At 33.6% G+C, this 18,700-nt stretch overlaps 1 protein-coding gene and 1 pseudogene across 2 annotated transcripts; both read left to right on the top strand.

Moving 5' to 3' along the window:
- Window positions 1-5,341: 5,341 nt before the first annotated feature.
- Window positions 5,342-10,954, top strand: LOC128556147 (toll-like receptor 13). 2 transcript variants are annotated; one of them, XM_053540113.1, is made up of 2 exons: window positions 5,342-5,434; window positions 7,264-10,954. In XM_053540113.1, exon 2 carries the CDS (start codon window positions 7,785-7,787, stop codon window positions 9,414-9,416), a length of 1,632 nt encoding a protein of 543 aa, XP_053396088.1. In that variant the 5' UTR covers window positions 5,342-5,434; window positions 7,264-7,784; the 3' UTR covers window positions 9,417-10,954. The 2 variants fall into 2 exon arrangements, with proteins under 2 accessions (XP_053396088.1, XP_053396089.1); XM_053540114.1 differs by lacking the exon at window positions 5,342-5,434 and adding an exon at window positions 5,562-5,752.
- Window positions 10,955-13,823: 2,869 nt separating this feature from the next.
- Window positions 13,824-17,642, top strand: LOC128556146 (toll-like receptor 13; annotated as a pseudogene).
- Window positions 17,643-18,700: the final 1,058 nt, after the last annotated feature.

Raw genomic sequence — 18,700 nt, 5'->3', positions numbered from 1 at the left:
GGCGACTTTCCAGTTTGGTGGTGGAGGAAGACCCAAGGTGCCCATCCGTGCATTATTTCTGCACGAGCGGACACCACCGACCTTCCGTAAGCCAGCTGGCTTCCTCACATGAAGAATTTTACGCCTTGATTAAGGTTCGAACCCACATCGACGAGGGACAAGTAATATGCTTGTTTGTTTGTTTTTTGGGATTAACGCCGTTTTTCAACAGTATTTCAGTTATGTAATGGCGGGCAGCTTACCAGTGTCCCTGGATTCTGTACCAGTACAAATCTGTTCTCCGCAAATAACTGCCAACTCCCCCACATCAACTATTAAAGAAGAAGGACGAATGAATGATTTCACAATGCTTTCTATCTAATCGTCACGGCTGACATACGCCCCACCCGTGGATCGAAATCGCAACCCCGCGATCCGTAGGCCAATGCTCTCCCTACTGAGCTAAGCCGGCGGGCGTGTTCATATGAGTTTGTTTATGATTAAAAGATATATTAACGAAATATATAGACAAAGTAAAACTTATAGAAAACTAGAATAAAATGAACACCACTTTGTAGTAGTCGGCCGCATAACACTTATGTGGAGTTTGAACCGGTTAACGGAAAGAAATAAGTCTTTTTTAACAACAATGTTCCAAAGTCAAAGGATTGTTTAAATAAAAGCTTTTGCAGTCATGTAACATAGAATAGTATCAAGACGTGCACTGTGTAATACAATCTGTAAAAAGATTCTTTGGAAGCAAAGAATGCAACCAATAAGAATAATAGCAGACTCGGATTGATTGAATCTGTTCATGAGAGGTAATGAAATGTGCAACACCTCTCACGCCCCCTAGCACCGGCTTAAGTGGAACTCTATTACACATATGTTGAATGGACTCCATGATCCCAAAGGACCAGAAAATATAACAACGCTGAATCCAAGTACGGGGAGACTTTATACAGCCGCCACATGGCACTTAAAGATTGCTGTTGTGATAGTAAATAAAATCTGTAAAAAGATCCTTTGGAGGCAAAGAATGCAACCAATAAGAATAATAGCAGAACACGAAAAACATCGTATCAAATATATGAAAATACAAGACTTAAGAACCATATAATAAAATCTATATAAAAAAGATTATTTGGAAGGTTTAGCATGTCATAGATGTGATTTAAAAAAAACTGCTTTATTTATTGCACGATGCATATATAATTATTTGTTCTTAGCTTTGCATTAAAACATATGCACTCGCTCTATCACAGAATAACATTGCGCTCTTCAAATCGCCCAGTTTTTCTTCTGCAGTACTTTCCAATAAATTATATGATGACTGAATTATTTTCCTTTAAAATGATTAGTAAAAATGTTCGACATAAATACAATTTTTTGATAGAAAGACACTAACTTTATTAAGAGTCCAACTAAATAAAAACGGGTAGTCTCGCTAAATAGAATAATTTTCTGATAAAAAAGCACATATTTTCACTAGGTCAATATTTCGCAAATTTGAAATTTTGAGTATGTTTGCGAAGTTTAACATTCGCTGAATTATAAAAATGGTATCCTACATGAATTTGAATTATACTACTGGTGAACATTTATCCGAGGAATAATTGTCGCGAGATACAGGTCCTTCGCGAAATATTCTGTTTTATCAGTATTATTCCGATAAAAATTGAAAATAGATTTAGGGTAAGTCAATAAATTGTAATAGAGTTCCGCTTAAGCCGGTGCTACGGTGCACTTTCCATTATCTCTCATGAACAGACACAATGAAAGCGAGTTTGCTTTATTTTGCTTAGTTGTATTCTATGCTTCTAAAGGATCTTCTTACAGGTTTTATTGGATACTGCAGTAAGATAATATTTTCCATTTCTAGCTGCAATTTATTTGAACATTTCCCTTGATATTTTTCAACTAGCTCGACTCTTATCACCTCGTGTATCAAGACAATTCTGTAAGAAAATCCATTGGAGGCAAAGGACGCAACAAAGTGAATTCAGCTTGACAGTCTGGGCCCAGTTGTTCAAAAGTTTAACAGGCGATTAAGCTAACAGTTAATTAACTTTTAGAGTTATATTTCGACATTTTAGAAAACTTTGAAAAACAAAGGTATGAGCTAATGATTATGAACACCAAAATGTCTTTACAGTAAAACCATAATATCGTACTAGTGTTTCCCACCAAGACTAGTATTTTGAATCAAAATTTAACAGTCGATTAGTTTAACAGCCCGTTAAAGTTTCGAACAATTTGGTCCAGATTTATTTATCGCAGTATCTGTAATGTGTTGGCGCCCGTAAATTCGAATACTCTGTCTTTAGAATGCCACTGAGCGAATTAACAGCAAACTCGGTTTGATTGAGTCAGTTCATGATAGGTATCGGAAAGTGCAACACCTCTCACTCCCCTAGCACCGGCTTGACCGGTAGTCTATTACAAAGGCATTAAATGGACTCTATGATATGACCCATCACCAAAAATATTCAATTGCAAAGCTATAAATAGCCTGCAACATTTTCATTTTTATTTAGCAACCTGTGGAGTTTCCACTTTTTATCTAATATAAATACTTGGACTCAAATTTGTTTAATTTGCTATTCCTCTCTGGGATCATGGTTTTTCATCTAACATTCATATATAACAGAGTAACGCTGCTGCAGCCGAAGCTGGGTCATTCTATGATTGAAAAGGATCTTCTTATAAATTTTAGTACGAATTTTACTGTTGACAATCGTTCTTTATCCTGTATGCATTAAATACATTCATTTTTATATGTATCATATTTTGTCGTACCTCATCTTGAAGATTTTGTCATTTCAGATATATCATTGAGAAGCATATTCAATACCCCTGAAAAAGCTGAATTTAGCGTCCGGAGGTTCAGCTTAAGACATGTTCATGTCTTTCAACAAAACGTTTAGATTTTAGTCTTAGAACGTCTTGACATGTTTCAAATTAACAAAGGAACAGTCCTTGACACTGTTTTTCACCTCTGACAAATCTTTAATTCTTTTGATGTTATGGTTGACAGATTTCGCAGGATTCTAAAATTATCCTAAACTATAAGAAACATCTCGTTAATACAAGTCATGAGCCATACGCAGATGTATTCATCTAGCGGTGTACATGGAATATTTTAGAAATTGAAACTGACGTCCTGGAAATATCGCGGAAACTAACATTAAATATCAAATGTCGATGTTCAGTCTATAATAAAAGTAATGAAATTCCATGAATATTAGTAACTGAATGAAGTAGAAACTCCGTAGGTCACCCAAGTCGGGAACACTGGCGAAACAATTAACATATGAAAGTACTTGAAATAATTTATGAGTTATTTGAATAATCTTCCCTATATGGCTCATCAGAATGATATAAAAGAAATTGTAGTTACATGTATGTATTGTCCAAGTATCAAATGGGTTAAAATTTCAGTGAATGTCTATATCTATAAAATTCGCGTTACGTAACATTTGTTATTAGTCTTTTCTTCACAGGAATCGATTTTTTAACCAATTGTCAGAACAGCCGAAATAGATAGGATCTTTACAGAAGCCTGGATACTTTTACACCTTAGAACATTGATACACACCCATCTCAAATATTCTACTTTGTTTTGTTTTGCTGTAGTTGTTGTTGTTGTTTATTTGTTTGTTTGTTTCGGAGTGGAGGTATTGTTTAATGAAGATCTAAGATATAAAGCGGCAGTGTATGGATTACGTACCTGTAATAATCTGTTTTCAGAAAGTAACTGCCAAAAATTCCAATAAAGGTGGAGTCAAAAATAATTTTAGATAAAATGACTTCTATAAAATCGTCAAGGAGAACAAATGCGTCGCGATCGAACTCTCGCCCCAGCGGTCCGTAGATCGGCGCTCTCCCTATTGACTTGGCGGGAGTGAAATGGCTGTAATATTTAAATGCATTCAAGACGACCGGAGTCACCTGTTTGTTACGTGTGTTGTATTCTTCTCGGAATGCAGATAGCATTCTCAAATATGATCGCATATAACATATACCTAACGACTGTATGATTTGTTAAAAAGAAATACTGGCTGTTTTTGTTCTTTGTCATTTCTGTGACACTCTAAATAAAAAGCTGAAGATTTTAACCTTTTAACTTTACCCGGAAAATGTGAGTCAGTATTTCTGAATAACAAAAATGCAATATTTAAGAACATTTTTCTTGCAAACAATGCCCTGTAGATCATGTTTATTGTCATTAAACGTTTGGTGAAATATTTAGGTCCATCACACCCTTCAAGACCTTCTATAATTGAGCCTATTCATGGACAGTAGTGGAAATGCATGCTACCGTCTTGAGCAGAACTCAACATTTACACATGCTAAAAGTACAAAAAGCAATTTAGAGACATCCGCAGAAATCAAAATTATGTATAGCAAAACAGCGTCGTACGAAATAGCTGTACTCTGGCTAGGCTGCGCCATCGTGAAATTATTACGTTCGACGTTGAGCCGCCAATCGTGTATAAAAAGTGTTAAAACATGGTTTTGATATAGATTATTTCTTAAATATAAAAACTCTTGTGAAAGTTTTATGGTCATCATGACCCTTTCGTTTTATAAGAAATATGGAAAAAATATAAGGCCTTCATTATACACCTGAATAACTATGGCATATTTGTAAAAAATGTCTGGATATAACTAACAAAGTTAACATGAAGAAAATCCATAGAACACATTGAAGAAATCAAGCAAAATAACAGCAGACTTGATTTAATTGAGTAGTAAAGAAAGAAAATAACATATGTAACACTCTCAAAACCCCAAAGACCGACTGATCCGTAATTCCATAAAATAGATATTGAATGATCTCAATTATCAGAAAATAAAAACAGCACCAAATTAAAGTACGGCCGTCACAAGGCACGTGAATATTGCCATTGTAATTTTTAAAAAGAAACAGAAAAAATGGAAACTTCAAAGGTCTTCAATAAAATAATCAAACTATGTGAATAAAAGTAAAAGTTTAGAAGCACGGTTTGTTTGAGCTTGCTCAATTATAGTAGTTAAAATGCATCGCGAGTTCTGACTTAGGGTCGAACAGTAGTCAGCATTTAATTATGTATTAATAACCAAAACATTTCAGATCCATACGCAGATGTATTCATCAAGCGGCTTACATGGAATTTTTAAAGATAAGCATAGCGTTATTCCATGAATCTAAAAAATCTACTTTTAGTATTTTTTCACAATTTCTTTTATCCCTTTAATGACTTGACGCTGACTATTTACTTAATTCCGATTACACATGATGTTAGTTTTAACAATGGTCCGAATTATTTTCCTTAATTTATTGTTTTGCATATTGTCAAATAGAAAATACAATAATGCTCAATAATCACATCATTAATTCATCTCTTACCGCAAGCAAGGATCTCCTTTAAATCATGATGAAATATATATAGTGAGAGAAATGATGTTTCCGGTAACTTAAGTTGTAAATTACTACTTTATTTTATTTTTTCTAGCTATATAAACTTTATAGTTATTATTTAGTAAAAACTGATTATTTATTTAATAATAATAGGCACACTTATGTGAAATTTACCATTCTTTCAAAATACAAAAACATATCACTGTTGTTATATATCTTCGTGCAATGCTTAAAATATTAGACTTGCCAATCCTTTATTAGGACGGATTACACCAAACCGGAAGTGACTACTCAGTGTTACATGTGAAGTAGTCCAAAATGTAGTTCCATGCTATGGATGAAATCTGGTATAATGAGTGACATGAGGCGGTGAGAGTTAAATTTTTGGCTTATGTTTATTACTTATAGTATTGAGAATAGATCTAGACCATTTTCATTGTAAATTTCTTGGAATAAGTTTTATTCTTTGCGAAAAATGTCTACCTACGCGTAACTGCTAAACGGCTGTTTTCATGGGGGCATTTTTAGAGGGTGATGTTTCTCAGAACAGATTATTTTTCTTATATTCAACATAATATGTCAATATTTTTCTATTTTTGATAAGAAGACATGTTATACTAAATGACCATATATGGTTTTCATATCATTGAAATGCTCTAAAGTGCTGAAAATGAGGTCTGAATGTTTTGTTATTAATATGAAATAAATAAGGAATTGAATTGGTAGAATGTAACCTATAAGCAAGAAGAATCTCTTATCCGTTTCCGCTTGTAAATTATGTCAACATTTAGAATTTAAAACAAACGGAATTTTTTTACAGGTTTCCTGTGGTTCATTATCGTGTTTTCTATAAAATTGTTTTTGCCTTTATGATATGCCTTCTATAAGTAGGAAATGTTTATTCGTGCAATACATGTCATGTCAGAAAATATCAATACTAAATGAAATATGTTCATAAGAATATGAACATACCAATTTAAATTTCATTTCATTTTGATCGTTGACTTTAGATTGCTCAGATTATTTTTTAAGATCCGATCTCTGACCAGAAGTTAGATATTGTTACCAAGTAAAATATCAGTGCCTTTCGCCAAGCTTTTATTTCAAATAAATTTGACCAAAAGTGTCATTTCCTGGTGTATGAAAGCATTCTATTTGTATCGTAGCCGAATCACTTTTTTTACGTTAAAACACCAGTCGTATACTTACTTACTTATTTAAGTTATTTCAGTTCAATTAACTGAAATTCTTTTCGAACAAAATGTTCACGCATTCCCGCTTGATGCCTTGACGAAAGTAACCTGATGGAGAGTTGTTAGTCTCATATATTCTGTGAATTTGACCTTTGACTCGAAAACCCTAAAAATGTGATTGGAAACCTTAATTTTCCACAACACACTGGGCCATTACCTATCCACAGTCAATATTTATTCCCGCTTGATGGCTTACCAGAAGTGACTGGATGGAGAGTAGTCAGTCTGATATATTCTGTGAATTTGACCTTCGACTCGAAAACCCCTAAAAATGTGACATATCAGTGTTAATTGGAAACCTCTTTTTTCAATCTTGACGTATATCCTAGTTAACAAAATACTTTAGGCAATTTCCTATCCAAAGTCTATCGGCATATAAGGTTTGGTAGTCTTATGCCCAAGCGTATTCTTGTTTTTGAACGAAAACAATTTTCTGTATCAATGTACCTATGCCCTTGAAATATGACCTTGTGACCTCATAACAATAGAGGTTATATGCAATATTTATGCAATTATCCCAGGACGTCGTTTTACTTTGACACATATTCAAACGACATCAAAACAGTCTGTATTTAAACTGAGAATATGTCTTCTTACCTTTTTTAAAAATTTCATTCCCAATTTCAGATTAGAATAAAAAATAACTGATAACAAGGACACCTACAGAATCAAAATGATGACAGAAGGAACATTGAGTTTTCTACTATTTCTAGTGATGTGTATGGTCACAGAAAGTATCTCGACAGAAGGAAAGAAAGAATGCAGAGAACGAATCATTCATAATCAGAACGTTCTTAACTGCAGTCATCGAAGCCTGTCGTATATTCCAAAGACTGAAAAACACGTTATGGATTTGATGTTTAGTTTCAATGATTTAAGAAACATCTCATCTGAAACATTTGGAAATATAAGTGATCCGGACAGCCTGATTAGTCTCGAACTGGATCATATAAATATTCAGAACGTTTCCTGAAGCGCCCTTGATAAGTTTCAAAATTTGAAATACTTGCATCTGTCACACAATCCAATATACTACGTAAATATGAAAAATATGTTAGGTGATTTGTCTAACTTGAAACTTCTTTCCCGTCTTGTTATGGATGGAATGAGTCAGCACCATAACGATTCAAAAAGATTTGTTTTCCCTGATGAAAACCAATCAGATAAAAACACTAGATGTTGCATATTACAACATGACAACACTTTCAATGGATTCCTTCGAGAGTTTAAACAGTTTGGCCGCTTTGTATCTTAACGACAATCATATTGAAAATATAAAACTTTCTCAAAATAAGCATTTGAAAAATATATATCTTAATTACAATAAACTTAAGTCTTTCCCAGACTTTTCAATCGATGGAAGTGAAAACGATTGCTACTTTCCCAACCTTGAGATTCTCGCTGTTGTAAGTAATGGTATAACCGAAATTGGTTTCGAAAATTTAAAATGTTTATTGAAATTGAAAACGCTTGAACTTGATCAAAACCCCATAAAAGTATTACCAAACAACTTCTTGTCAAAATTACCAAGCCTTATAATACTGGAGCTTCGATTTTTAAGCGCAAACAGTCTTACAGTCAAGCGATTTGCTCTCAAATCAGCATCTCTTAAAAAGTTACAAATTGAATATATTAGACCTGCGACAGAAGTGTTTGAATCTTTCACAGACACGTTTAGTTTTTTGCCAGATTTGGAAAGTTTAAGTTTGGGATTTATGAGCATGCTACTATTAACTAAGCAGCAGTTCTCAACATTATTTTCCCCGCTTGCTAACATCAGTTCGTTTAAGTGTTTTGCATGTCAGATTTCACAGGATCCAAAAGTTATCTTGATACATATGCAAAATGTTGTCGAAATCAATCTCCAGTCGAATCGAATAACAACGTTAAGTGATGAAACATTTAAGAACAACAAGCATTTGAAGTATCTCAGTTTAAGGTATAATGACATCGCACATATACAAGAGTCGGCCCTTCCATTGTCAGTTCTGAATAATTTGCAGTCACTAGATCTGAGTCAAAATCCTTTCGTATGTGACTGTAATCTGGAATGGCTAATCAACTGGATGAAAACAAAGTATAGTGAGAAAAAGAGAGTTATCACAAGATATCCAAAACAATACATATGTTCACTTCCAAAAGAAAAGTCTAAAATGCAGCTGTCTGAAATATCTTTCACGTACAAAGAATGTCATCCATGGGGTCCTTGGATCTGGGTTGCTATTATTGCCTCGCCTTGTGTTATTGTTATAGGTATAACCGTACTTATACTTTATAGAAATAGATGGAATATCAAACATTACATCTATTTGTTAAGAAAGAGAAGGAATTATCAAAATATCAATGGACATAACTTTGTGTACGATGCTTTCGTTGGATACGAAGCCGAAGATTCCGCTTGGGTACGTCGCAGACTGCTACCTGTTCTTGAAGATGAAGTTGGGTTGAAATTGTGTATTCATGAAAGGGACTTTCAACCGGGCGCTTTCATAAATGACAACATTGTTACAAATATAGACATGAGCGAAAAGATCATTCTTGTTCTAACTAATGGATTTGCTCGTAGTGAATGGTGTATGTTTGAACTGAAAGTTTCACATTCTAAACTAATCAAAGATGAAACGGAACTAGCAGTCATTCTTTTAGAGAAAATTGATGGAAGAAATATGAATCATTCCTTAAAAGTTTTGTTTGACACGACGACGTATATAGAATGGACAGAGGATGTTGCTGGTCAGCAACTGTTCTGGGCAAAACTCAAAAACGTTTTGAAAAAGTAAACACAGGCGAACGATAACTTACCTTATATATATGCTTTTAGAAATATTCAGCTTTATAGATTTCTTCGAAAATATCAAATGGTATTCAGCTTCCTTAACAAATCACGTGAACGTGTTTACTACAATTACCGGAAGACCTGACGTTATGGAGATATGTCTATAAATAGTTATCCTCGTAAATAGCTGGTTAGCTATTGAATTTAAACTGAAGAAATAAATTTGCATCACATTTGTTTAAAATGACTTCCTGGAAGGATTGCATAGACTTTTCATACGTTGCATACTTGTCCATTAATGATCACATATTGTTGTTCAATCTATAAAAGTAATGAGATTGCATAAATATGAAGAACTGAGTGAAACCGAAAAGGTGCAAACTACAAAGGTCACCAAAGAAGAGAACACTGATGAAACAATTGACATATGAAAGTACTTGAAATAATTTATGAGTTATTTGAATAATCTTCCTTATATTGTTTATTAGCATAATATAAAAAATTGTGGTTACATGTATGTATCATCCAAGTATCAAAGGGGTTAAAATTTCAGTGAGTGTCAAAAGAAATCGGGTTACTTTTGATGTTCTTATTCATCTTTTTAGATAAGAAGCATTTGTTATTAGTCTTTTTATCACAGGAATCGTTCTTTTAACCACTTTTTAAAACAGCCAAAATAAAGAGGATTTTGCAGAAGTCTGGCTGCTTTCTCAAGTAAAAGATGAATTTTGAAAAAACAAACCAATCTCAAATATTTTACTTTGCTATGTTTTTGCTGTAGCTGTTGTTTGCTTGTTTGTTTGTTTGTTTGTTTGTTTGTTTCGGGCTGGAGGTAGAGGTGTTTAGTGAAGATCTTAGATATATATATATATAACGGCGGGCAATGTTTGGATTCTGTACCTGTACTACCTGTTTCCAGCTAGTAACTGCCAGCCATTCCAATGAATAAGAGGTGGAGTAAGAATAATTTTAGACAAAATGTCTTCTATTAAATCGTCACGAAGAACATACGCCTCGCGATCGAACTCTCAGTGGTCCGTAGATCTGCGCTCTCCCTATTGACTTAACGAGAGTGAAATGACTGTAATTTTTAGATGCATTCAATACGACTGGAGTCACTTTCCTTTTTATTACGTGTGTTGTATTCTCTTCGGAATGCAGAGTAGATGCTTTGATATGCATTCACAAATATGATCGCATATAACATATACCTAACGACTATATGATTTGTTAAAAAAACCTGGCTTCTTTTGTTCTTTGTCAGTTTACCATTATGGTACTTGATTATAAATATCTGTATGTGACCTCCTAACTAAATAGCTGAAGTTTTTAACCTTTTAACTTTACCCGGAAAATGTGAGCCAGTATTTCTGAATAACAAAAATGCAATATCTAAGAACATTTTTCTTGGAAACAATGCCCTCTAGATCATGCTTGTTGTCATAGAGCGTTCGGGAGAAATATTTAGGTCCATCAAGCCCATCAAGACCCTCTAGTTTAAATGTTATATTTGTTATTCTAATATGACTAGCAATGCTTATAAATCATTACAATGATATTATGTTAATGTCACGTCGACGTGATATTTAGCGCCATGCATGCATCGAGCAATTTGATCAAATATTTGAAAACATATTCAAAACGAAATGTTACATAGCACAACTGTCTTGATTAATTTACACACACATGGGTTGATAATTTATTCTCTGTGCAGAATAATTCGCCAATATTTGCGCATTAATGGAACTATTCCTCAAAACGTATTACAATCTCCGGTCCTGGCGTGTATAAACAAAGCAGCGTGACGACATATATGGCGTCATACATGAGCGAGGAAAAAGTTCTATCATATGTGATCTAAAGTTTACAAAACAAAGATGTTTTAAAATCGAAATAATGTATAGCAAAAAAACAAAGACAAATATCAAACAGGGAATGCCACGTACCAAAAACGCAGCCTCCCCAAAACGATACCTACAGCACGCAGACGTGCACACCACAAACACACACACATACATACACGCGCACACACACAAAGCCAACACATGAGGACAAAACGAACAAACAAAGGAACACAGTGGGGCACCGCCTTGGAACGGTCAGTGGCAAAAACACCTCTGGGGAGCTTAAACCGGTTTATGGTGCACACCCAACCTCACTCTTACCCCCACCATGTTCCAAAGACACGGGACAGTGTAAATAAAAGTAATCCCCTCCAGGTAAATCTCTAACACACGTAATGGAAACAAAAAGGCATGGCATGTAAAACACAAAAATGCTCGTATATAAATATATAAAAAGCAAACCTTTAGAACCAAAAACGTATGTACTCAATGTCTTTTCAGAAGACAGAGCAACAAGAGAAACACCCTTAAGGGCCCGACGAAACAGGCTTACAGATATCAAAACAGTTCAGTCCTGGTAGGATTTAAAAACTGCTTATCATACAGTCCTCCCCCTCTTCCGTCAGACACAATCAAAGAGGGAAGCGTAGTGTCCATTTGTAAACGGGTTGAACATTAAACATGCGGTATGTCTCAAAACAGTTGGGTCGTAACCTCTTTTAATAAAACGTTTTATAATTTTACCGAATACATTTGGGAAATTACCATGACCCAAGATCTTACGAAGTTTGTAAACCACATCCCCATAAAAAACGGGTTTAGAAATACCTTCTCGTAGAAGTGTCTTTAAATTACTATTGAATTTTAAAACTAAATCAGAATTACGATAGTAAAATTTAGCAAAATATTTTCGCAATTTGTAATAACGGTAGCCTTGCTGAAGAAGTTTACTTGTAATATATTGATTACGTTCATTGAAATGCTTGACATGACTACACGCTCTGGCAAACCGAATTAATTGAGAAATATATACCCCATAAGATGTAGCCTGAGGTACATCCCCATCCAAATGGGGAAAATTTACAATACTAAAATTAAAATCATCCCTCTTGTCATAAATTTTGGTATGTATAATATTGTCATAAATAGAGAGATGTAAATCTAAAAATGAAGATCAGTATCCGAATTGTTAGTTTTAATTAACTGAAGCTCCCTAGGATAAATAGTACCCACCAATTGACCAAAAAACGGATTATCCATATTAAGAATATCATCCAGATAGCGTGATGTATTATTAAATGCAGTTATAATATCTGCCTGCGTATCTGGAGAAAGGCTCAACATAAAGTTTCTTTCATAACATAATAAAAAAACAAATCTGCGACAAGGGGTGCTCAATTTGTTCCCATGGGAATACCAACTACTTGTCTAAAAACTGCATTCCCAAACCTGATGTAAATGTTGTTCAATAAAAAGGAGAGGGCTTTACAAACTTCGTCACAGGTCTACATTGTATAATGTTTAATAATATTGCTAGTAAAAAAAGCTTTATCAAAATTGCAAGCGAGAAATGGTTAGCCGTGTTTGAACACTGCTATAAGCCGTGTTTGAACACTGCTGTTATACGTCGTACGAAATAATTGCACTCGGATTGCGCTGCGCCCTCGTGAAATTATTATGTTCGACATATGCAGCACTCATGAGATTTAAGATACGTTATAAATGAAACAAATCACTGTCATTACATATATATAAAACCCCTGGTGAAAGTCTTATGGTCATCATGACCGTCTCGATTTAAAAAAAAAATGGTAAAAATATAGAGCCACCAAGATACACTTGAATAACTAAGGCTTACTTGTAAAATAATGTCTGGATATAACTAACGAATTTATCATGAAGAAAATCCATAGAAAGAATAGAAATAGAATGAAATCAAGCAAAATAACAGCAGACTTGATTTGACTGAGTATTCAAAAATTAAGAAAATAAAACATGTAACTCTTTCACAACCCCAAAGACCGACTGATACGGAATTCTATTAAATAGATATTGAATGATCTCAATGATCCCAAATGATCAGAAAAAAAATGAAACAACACCGAATATAAGTACGGCCGCCACAAGGCACGTGAAGATTTCCATTGTGATTTTTGAAAAGAAACAGAAAAAGTGGAAACTCCAAAGGTCTTCCAACACGACAAAATTGTCAAACTATGTGAAAACGTAAAAATGTTGAAGCTCGGTTTGTTTGAGCTTGCTCAATATGATACGCGAGCTCCGGCCCAGGGTTGAGCAGAAGTCAGCATTTGCTCATGTAACAAGTACCAAGAGCAATTTAGATCCATATGCAGATGTTTACATGAAATGTTTAAAAATACATAGAGCGTGATTCCTTGAAAAGATCTCCATAAAAAACCTACTTTTAGTATCTTTTCACAATTTCTGTAATCCCCTTGATGCCTTGATGCTGACTGCTTAATCAATTCCGATTATACTTGATAATACTATTAACAATGGTTCGAATTAATTTCCTTAATTTAAGTGTTTTGCATATTGTTGTACATCGTGCATTAGCTCATGAAAATATTTCAAATGAAAATACAACAATGCTCAATAATCACATCATTAATTCATGGCTAACGACAAGCAAGGATCTTTTTGAAATCATGATTGAATATATATAGTGAGAAGAAGAAACACATGTTTTCCTCTATTTTACGAATTTAAAACATAGAGGGAGACGTTGTCTTTGTTTCCGGTAAGGTAAGTTGCAAATTACTACTTCATTTTATTTTTCTAGCAATATAAACTTTATGATTATAATTATTGTTTTGTAAAAACTGATTTTTATCTAATAAGGAGAGGCATATTAATGTGATATTTTCTATTCTTTCAAAATATAAAAACAGATCACTGTTGCTACATATCTTTGTGATATCCCTTGAAATATTAGATTTGCAAATCCTTTATTAGCCAGAAGAATCTCTTATCCATTACTATGTAAAATATCAATGACTTTCGTCAAGCTGTATTTCAGATAAATTTGACCAATGATGTAATTTCTTGGTGTATGAAAGCATTCTCTTTGTATTATAGCCAAATCACTTTTCTTACGTTAAAACACCAATCGTATATTTACTTAAGTTTATTAGTTCAATAAACTGAAATTCTGTTCGAATAAAATATGCACATATTCCCGCTTACCGGAAGTAACTGGATGGAAAGAAGTCAGTCTCAAGTATTCTGTGAATTTGATCTTCGACTCAAAGACCCCCCAAGAATGTGATATAACATTGTTAATTGGAAACCTTTTTTTTAAATTTCGATCTTGACGTTTATCCTAGCTACCACAATACTGTAGGCCATTTCCTATCCACAATCACCATACAAAGTTTGGTAGTCTTATTTATGCCCAAGCGTCCTCTTGTTATTGAGCGAAAACAATTTTCTGTGTCAATGTCACTATGTCCTTGAAATATGACCATGTGACCACACAACAATACAGATTATATACAATTTTTATGCAGTCATCCCACGACGTCGTTGTACTTTGACACATGCTTCTGAATATTTCTTATTCTTGTAACTTACATTTATTAAGTTGTATTATCGTTACTTAAGAAATATATCCCAAACAGTGATTTGTCATTGAATAAAATCATTGTTTGGAGTTCAGATGCGAAGGAATTATATCATGAGGGCGCGCCCTCGTGATATAATAATATGCATTTAAACGACAAACAGTGATTTTATTCATGCGCAAACCACTGTTTGAGACATATTATTTCGATTCTAACACGTTATCAAGAATTATCATGTACGTCCTTGACGATATCTATCAAATATTTGCCTCATTTCTGTTGATTTCTTTTCTAGAGAACCGCTATGCAGTCTAACGCTATTACGATATAATTGTGACGTCAGAAAAAATGAATTGTTGAATAATAACACACAGTTTTCAACCTTCTTTGTATAATAGGAAAACAAATCGGGTCGTGTTAGAATCTATAATTAATTATGAAACCATAAGTATTGCAGATATATTCAAAAGACATCAATACAGTCTATATTTATACTGAGAATATGGAACACAACAGTGCTACATTACAAATTAAAGACCTAGTAGTGCAGATAACATTAAGGTATGGGTACGTAAAACATCATTCTCTTTAACTTGTTAGCTTTTTACAAACGGCATTTTCAATTTCAGATAAGGATAGAAACTAACTGATACCAAAGAGAGCTACCGAATCAAAATGATGACAGGAGGAACGTTGAGTTTTCTACTATTTCTAGTGATGTTTTTGGTCACAGAAAGTACCTCAACAGAAGGAAAGAAAGAATGCAGAGGACGAATCATTCATAATCAGAAGGTTCTAAACTGCAGTCATAGAAACCTGCCATATATTCCAAAGACTGAAAAACACGTTATGGATTTGATGTTTAGTTACAATGCTTTAAGAAATATCTCATCTACAACATTTGGAAATATAAGCGATCCGGACAGTCTGATTAGCCTCGAACTTGATCATAACAATATTCAGAACGTTTCCCGAGGGGCCCTTAATAAGTTTCAAAATTTGAAACATTTACATCTGTCATACAATCCAATATACTACGAAAATATGAAACTTCTGTTAGGTGATTTGTCTAACTTGAAATTTCTTTCACATCTTGTTATGGATGGAATAGGTACCATAACAATCCAAAAAGATTTGTTTTCCGTGATGAGAACAAATAAGATAAAAACACTAGATGTTGCATATTACAACATGAAAACACTTTTAATGGACTCTTTAGAGAAATTCAACAATTTGGCATTTTTGTATTTAAACGACAATCGTATTGAAAATATAAAACTTTCTCAAAGTAAGCATTTAAAAAACTTATACCTTAACTACAATCAGCTTAAGTCATTCCCAGACTTTTCAATCGATGAAAGTGAAAACGATTGCTACTTCCCTAACCTTGAGATTCTCGCTGTTGTAAGTAATGGCATAACAGAAATTGGTTTCGACAACTTTAAATGTTTATCGAAATTGAAAACACTTGAACTTGATCAAAACCCCATTAAAGTCTTACCAAACAACCTCTTGTCAAAATTGCCAAACCTTGAAATACTGCAGCTTAGGTTTTTACGTGCAAACAGTCTGACAGTCGAGCGATTGGCTTTCAAATCAAATTCACTTAAAAAGTTACAAATTGAATATAACAGACCTGCGACCGAAGTGTTTCAATCTTTCTCTGACACGTTCAGATTTTTGCCAAATTTGAAGAGTTTAAGTTTGGGTTTTATGAGCATGATTCTTTTAACTAGCCAGTAGTTCTCAACATTATTTTCTCCACTTGCTAACATCAGCTCGTTTAAGTGTTTTGCATGTCAGATTTCACAGGACCCAAAAGTCATCTTGACTCATATTACAAATGTTGTCGAATTCAATCTCCAGTCGAATCGAATAACAACGTTAAGTGATGAAACATTTAAGAACAACAAGCATTTGAAGTATCTCAGTTTAAGGTATAATGACATCGCACATATACAAGAGTCGGCCCTTCCTATGTCAGTTCTGAATAATTTACATTCACTAGATCTCAGTCAAAATCCTTTTGTATGTGACTGTAACCTGGAATGGCTCATCAACTGGATGAAAACAAAGTATAGTGAGAAAAAGAGAGTTATCACAAGATACCCAAAACAATACAAATGTTCACTTCCAAAAGAAAAGTCTAAAATGCGGCTTTCTGAAATATCTTTCACGTACAAAGAATGTCATCCATGGAGTCCTTGGATCTGGGTCGCTATTATTGCCTCGCCTTGTGTTATTGTTATAGGTATAACAGTACTTATACTGTATAGAAATAGATGGAATATCAAACATTACATCTATTTGTTAAGAAAGAGAAGGAATTATCAGAATATCAATGGACAGAACTTTGTGTATGATGCTTTCGTTGGATACGAGGCCGAGGATTCGGCTTGGGTACGTCGCAGACTGCTACCTGTCCTTGAAGATGAAGTTGGGTTGAAATTGTGTATTCATGAAAGGGACTTTCAACCGGGCGCTTTCATAAATGACAACATTGTTACAAATATAGACATGAGCGAAAAGATCATTCTTGTTCTAACTAATGGATTTGCTCGTAGTGAATGGTGTATGTTTGAACTGAAAGTTGCACATTCTAAACTGATCAAAGATGAAACGGAACTGGTAGTCATTCTTTTAGAGAAAATTGATGGAAGAAATATGAATCACTCCTTAAAAGTTCTTTTTGATACGACGACTTATATAGAATGGACAGAGGATGTTGCTGGTCAGCAACTGTTCTGGGCAAAACTCAAAAACGTTTTGAAAAAGTAAACACAGACAAACGATAACCGACCTTACATATATATACCCTTTTAAAAATATTCTGCTTTATAATATTATATGGTATTTAGCTTCCTAAAACAAATCTCATTAGTAGTTTAATGTCAATAAAATCTGGAAAGTATATCCCTCGGAAGCACCGAGAACAAGGCAAATAGTGAAAATTGCAGACTCGGTTTGATTGAGTCTGTTCAAGTCGCAATAAGACTAATATCGTAAATTAACAGAAATTGTACCTTCTTTAATCTCAAAATGATTTCAGACATACCGGAAGCTGACCAGTAACTCTTTAGAAAGCAAACATCCAAGTTATCTAAATGTTAAGTTTGCAAGTGTAAGTGTGTCTGTCATGTCATGTAGAATGAAAAAAGTTGGTTATGATGTAGAATATATTTCTTATTCTTATTCGTATTCCATTATAAGGTTACTGGAAATGACACTATCCTAAGAGTGTTTGATGTGTTGGTATATTTGTTTGTCATCGGACAACTGATTATATTGCTTTGTAAATTTTCTAGTTTATTCAAGAATGGAATTATAATTGTATAATTGCATTTATCAGTTTTTAAATTAATTGAATGTTATTTGTCCAAATATTGTATGTTAGATAGAATGTGTTTTAATACTTTACCAAACAATTAGATTATCGTTAATCACATATATAGAGTTGATTACGTAATAATTTTGACTTGCGGGAAAGGACTGTGTGTTTTTTTTTTTTTTTTTTTTTTTTTTTTTTTTTTTTTTTTTTTTTTTTTTTTTTTTTTGAGGCCCCAGCTGGGTAACCCCGTTTATTTTTCTTTGCATAACATACATGTATATGACATACAATTTTTATATACAATGTCAATGACATATATAGTCAAAAACAAAAACATGATCTTAACATGTTTCTAATCAAAATCACGTCAGATTCAATACGAATATTATGCAAAGAGTTTTGGAAGGTAAGAAAACAGGAAGGAAGGAGAAGGAAGTAGAGAAGAAAAAAAAAAGAGCTATGTCACTTGGGAGTTCTAACTTTGATTAATGAAAAAGTAGATTAAAAAATAAGAATAAAGGGTGATCGTTTC

Source organism: Mercenaria mercenaria, chromosome 4, assembly GCF_021730395.1.
Source record: "Mercenaria mercenaria strain notata chromosome 4, MADL_Memer_1, whole genome shotgun sequence".
In the NCBI taxonomy this organism is placed as follows: domain Eukaryota; kingdom Metazoa; phylum Mollusca; class Bivalvia; order Venerida; family Veneridae; genus Mercenaria; species Mercenaria mercenaria.
This window is presented reverse-complemented; position numbering and strand designations above follow the sequence as displayed.

What these genes read in the sequence shown, in the direction of transcription:
- LOC128556147 (XM_053540113.1), top strand. Translation starts at nt 7,785, where the DNA reads ATGAAAACCAATCAGATAAAAACACTAGATGTTGCATATTACAACATG.